Below are 4479 nucleotides of genomic sequence, written 5' to 3' on the forward strand. Positions count from 1 at the left end.
AGCTACTGTGTGGGCAGTTTGGAAGAAACCTCCCTCTGTTTTTACCCAGCTGGCTTTAAGTTCCTGGATAATAGAGCAAAAACCATCGGCAAGTTTTGCCTTTGGTTTAACAGGGTTTCTGGCCTGTATTTAAAGATTGTCCTTGGTTTTGCACCTATATTTTGATGTGTTTTATGAGATAGTGTATTTCCAGTTTTGGTTTTCTATTAGGTACACTTTGTGCAAATAGTTATTATTTTTAGTTTTAATTATGTAATTTGGTACAAATCTAGTGTTCTCTTAAGGGAAGTTTGTATTATTTTCAGCTTAATTGTATAACAAATTGGTTATAATTTATGTGAGTATTTAAGATTTATGTGAACTTAAGTTACATTCTAGGTGAAAGGCACAAAATACTTGTGTTTTTTTTTCTAAAATATTTCCTAAAGTTTATAGCTTTCAGGTCACCAAGAAAACAGACTAATTTAACATGGACATCTGCTGTTATTATTTTTGTTGCTTTGGTAGATAGCAGCAGATATTTGCTTAAGAGATTCTCCGTATTGTTGAGTGCTTAAAATCTAATAGGGAATACAGAGCATTTACACAACTAATAATACATGTTCTGGAGTTGAGAAAATGTCAAAATAAGTCAATGGAGCCTGGCCGTGGTGGCTCAGTGGTTGAGTGTTGACCTATGAACCAGGAGGTCATAGTTCGATTCCCGGTCAGGGTACATGCCCAGGTTGCTGGCTCTATCCCCAGTTGGGGGTGTGTGTGTGCAGGAGGCAGCCCACCAATGATTCTCTCATCATTGATGTTTCTATCTCTCCATCTCCCTTCCTCTCTCTGAAATCATTAACAAATATATATTTTTTAAAAGCCAATGGAACATTTGTAGGGTCTTCAAAGATTTTGATTCTGGGAAAAACAAACAAACAACCAAAAACAACACCAAAAACTTCACTCTGCCTTTTCTTACACAATTGGTTGATTCATGTAAGGACAGGAAGGCAACTACAGGTGGATACCCTATGATTGTTTACATTTGTTAATTGCAAATTTTCCTTGACTTTTCATTATATCTCCAGGAAAATGTGCATTGTAATCATGCATGTTAATTGTCCAAGGAAATGGACAATTTTATATAAATACGTATTATATATATTTAAATCATATATTAAGATTAAAAAAACTTTATGGAAGTTGGTTTTAAGTACCACATGTAACAAATGCAGCGTAATTTTTGGTTTGTCATTTAAAAATTCTTTCAAATGGGGTCATATCCCTCACAATTGCAGCTCTTTCATATTCAAGGACATAGTCCCTTATGAAGTATTCCTTAGATAATTGGTCTCAAAGATGATGAGAGTGACTATTACCACTTATTGTGATAATAAGCAATTAAGTGATTATGCAAGAGATGTCTGTCATGACATCTAGAAAATGTGATATTTTTTATTTCAGGGCTATAAGTAGAAGGGCAGCTAAGTTCAAAGCAGGGACATTATTTGGTAAATTCATTAGCTGAATTCAGCGGTGAGGAGCTTAGGCTCAGCAATCAGACTGTGCTTTAACCTTGATTCTCTCATTCACTAGCAGTGCAATCTCAGTTAAGTATCTAACTTCTGTTTTCCTTGTCTGTAGAGTGGGACTAAGGTACCTACCTCATTGTGATAATTACGTGAGAAAATACATGATGTGCTTAGTTAGCGTTGCTTGGCACATAGTAAATACTCTATAAAAGTTAGTTACACTGAGAAAAAGGAACCCTCGTGCACTGCTGGTGGGAATGCAGACTGGTGCAGCCACTGTGGAGAACAGTATGGAGTTTCCTCAAAAAACTAAAAATGGAACTCCCATTTGACCCAGTGATCCCACTTCTAGGAATATATCCCAAGAAACTAGAAACACCAATTAGAAAGGATATATGCACCCCTATGTTCATAGTAGCACAATTTACAATAGCTAAGATTTGGAAACAGCCTAAGTGCCCATCAGCAGATGAGTGGATTCAAAAACTGTGGTATATCTACACAATGGAATACTACGCTGTGGTAAAAAAGGAGGAGTTCTTACCATTTGCAACAGCATGGATGGAACTGGAGAGCATTATGCTAAGTGAAATAAGCCAGTTAGAGAAAGATAAATATCACATGATCTCACTCATTTATAGAATATAATGAACAACATAAACTGATGAACAAAAATAGATCCAGAGACAGAGAAACATCGATCAGACCATTAAACCTCAGAGGGAAGGTAGGGGAGGGTGGGGTAAGGGGGAGAGATCAACCAAAGGACTTGTATGCATGCATATAAGTCTAACCAATGGACACAGACAACAGTGGGGTGAGGGCATGAGTGGGGGGGGATAGGGGAGTAATGGGGGAATAAGGACACATATGTAACACCTTAATCAATAAAGAAATTAAAAAATAAAATTCATTGCCAATGTAAAAAAAAGTTACATGTTTATCAATAATAATACATTTTATCCATTTACACTTCAAAATTACACACTGATTATACTAGTATGATAGATTGTAAGCTATTAGTGACTTTTTATTTTTTATTTTTAGAAAATAAATGCTGCTGGGGATTTATTGCTTGGTCTGGGGAGAGCCATCCCAGGCTGGCAGAGGCAAGAGGGCTGGGCATGAGTGTCCCAGGGTCTCAGGAGGCTGCTGAGCCAGTCCTTCGGGGGCTTGCTGTGCAGGGTCTGTCTAGTCATAGTTGGGACCAGAGAGAGGTGAGTTGGCGGGTCATGTAACACACGGTTGAGCGGATGCTTTCTACAGTCCTCGGCTCCATCCTCTCCAGCATGCGATTGACAGAGCGAAGGACCGAGCGGGTCCCAGCTACCAGCCCGGAGGAGAAGGCCGACCTAGCGTTCCCCAGGATGCTGGAGACCGAGCAGAGGCTGGGCCCTGGGCTGTGCAGCAGGTCTGTCACGGAGCTGTGTCCCGAGGCCAGGAGGCCAGTGGCCATGCTCATGGTGGCCTCAGACCAGACCAGGATGTCTGCCAGGGAGCTGATGGACCCCTCGGCCCCTCCCAGCAAGCTGGTCATGGAGCGCGTGTAGGAGTTCTCCTCGCAGGCTATGTACAGACTGGAGTCCAGAGGCCTTCTCCCCAGGGCCGCCGTGGGGGCGCCAGGCAAGCAGGGCACACTGCTTCCTGGGGAGGGAGGGACCGGTGGAGCCTGCAGGTCTCTTGAGCAGTCAGTCTATCAGACCCCCCTCGGTCACTGCCTGGGACTCAGCTGATGGCAAAGCTTCTGTGTCAGGGTTCACGGCCTCCGGACCCTCAGATTTCTCAGCAGCTTCAATGGTGTCAAGCTGGCTGTTTGCATCTGCAGTGCCCACGGCAGGCACTTTTGGGGGGAACTGTGCTTCAGCCCTAGGGGTAGATGGGTCTAAGTCTTGCTCCCTGTCTGGGACACCCGCTCTTTGTGGTGTCTCTTCCTTAACCAGGGAGTCACTTTGGGAAATCAGAGACTCCAGGTTCTCCTCGAATCTCGCACCGGCCCAGCCCACACTAGGTTCTGGAGACTCAAGGATGTTTGCAGGGCATCCGGGGCCGGGTGGGCCAGCTGGGCCATGGCCTCCTTGGGCTCCTGCCTGTGTCCTGCATCAGCTTCATCTTCACGCTGGTTCTCATCCCCAGACGCTGCCGTGGCCTTGGAGGCGGCTGGCTTGATGGAGGCCGGATCTACGTCCTGCTGTTCAGTTGACGCTGCACCGCTAGCCACGGGGCCATCTGCAGGGAGGGAGACCTGACTTTGGGACCCCACTGGCAGGGCTGTCTGACGACCTGCCGTCACTGTGCGTGGGGATGCCGGCCTCTCCCGAGGGGGCAGTGGTCATCTAGGCCTTCTGCTACGTGTGCTGCTTGAGGGAGTAGTGATGGCCCTGCTGGGCTGAGTTGTCCAGGTGGTGAGGTCACAGGGGCTGAGGGCATCCGACGATGTCACAGGCATCAGCAGAGCAAGGGTAGCCGCTTTTAGTGGGCTCAGTCCCCAGGACTGTTTTATAGCCAAGTCATTTGAAGCAACAAAGATTGTCATTTCTCCCCCAGAGTCTACACCAATGAGCAGAGAGCTATAAGCCAATCTAGTCAATTGGTCCCTGGGCTCCCCAGTCTTTGGCTGGCTGCTCCTCAGGATGCTCCATCCCAGCTCTGGCCTCACAGGGCAGCCTCTCTGCATATCAGCTCTGTAAGAGGGTCTCCAGGTTCTCCATCTTCCCAGAACTCCCACCTCCTGCCGGGTGGCTTGTAGGCAAGCAGAGTGAGGAGAGGTGGTAGGGGTGGGTGAGCAGGGATGCAATCCAGGTGGAAGACACCAGGGTAGTGAAGCGGAATTTTTGGATTGGAACCCAGATTCTTTGTCCGCCAAAGTCGAAGAATGAATCCACGGGCAGAGGGTAGTATAACAAAGGGGGAGATTTATTGAAGAACAAGTACAGACTCCCACGTGGGGAGAGGGAAAGAGTCCCAC

At 45.9% G+C, this 4479-nt stretch overlaps 1 protein-coding gene across 1 annotated transcript; it reads right to left on the bottom strand.

Annotated features, from left to right (window-relative positions):
- Positions 1-2709: 2709 nt before the first annotated feature.
- Positions 2710-3847, bottom strand: LOC307102737 (testis-expressed protein 44-like; the record flags this gene model as incomplete). The annotated part of the gene is given in 3 exon segments (XM_079776414.1): positions 2710-3204; positions 3206-3497; positions 3762-3847. Coding segments are annotated over 3 exon segments (873 nt in total).
- Between the last annotated feature and the right edge of the window lie 632 nt (positions 3848-4479).

Source organism: Cnephaeus nilssonii, assembly GCF_951640355.1.
Source record: "Cnephaeus nilssonii genome assembly, chromosome: 1".
Lineage (NCBI taxonomy): Eukaryota > Metazoa > Chordata > Mammalia > Chiroptera > Vespertilionidae > Cnephaeus > Cnephaeus nilssonii.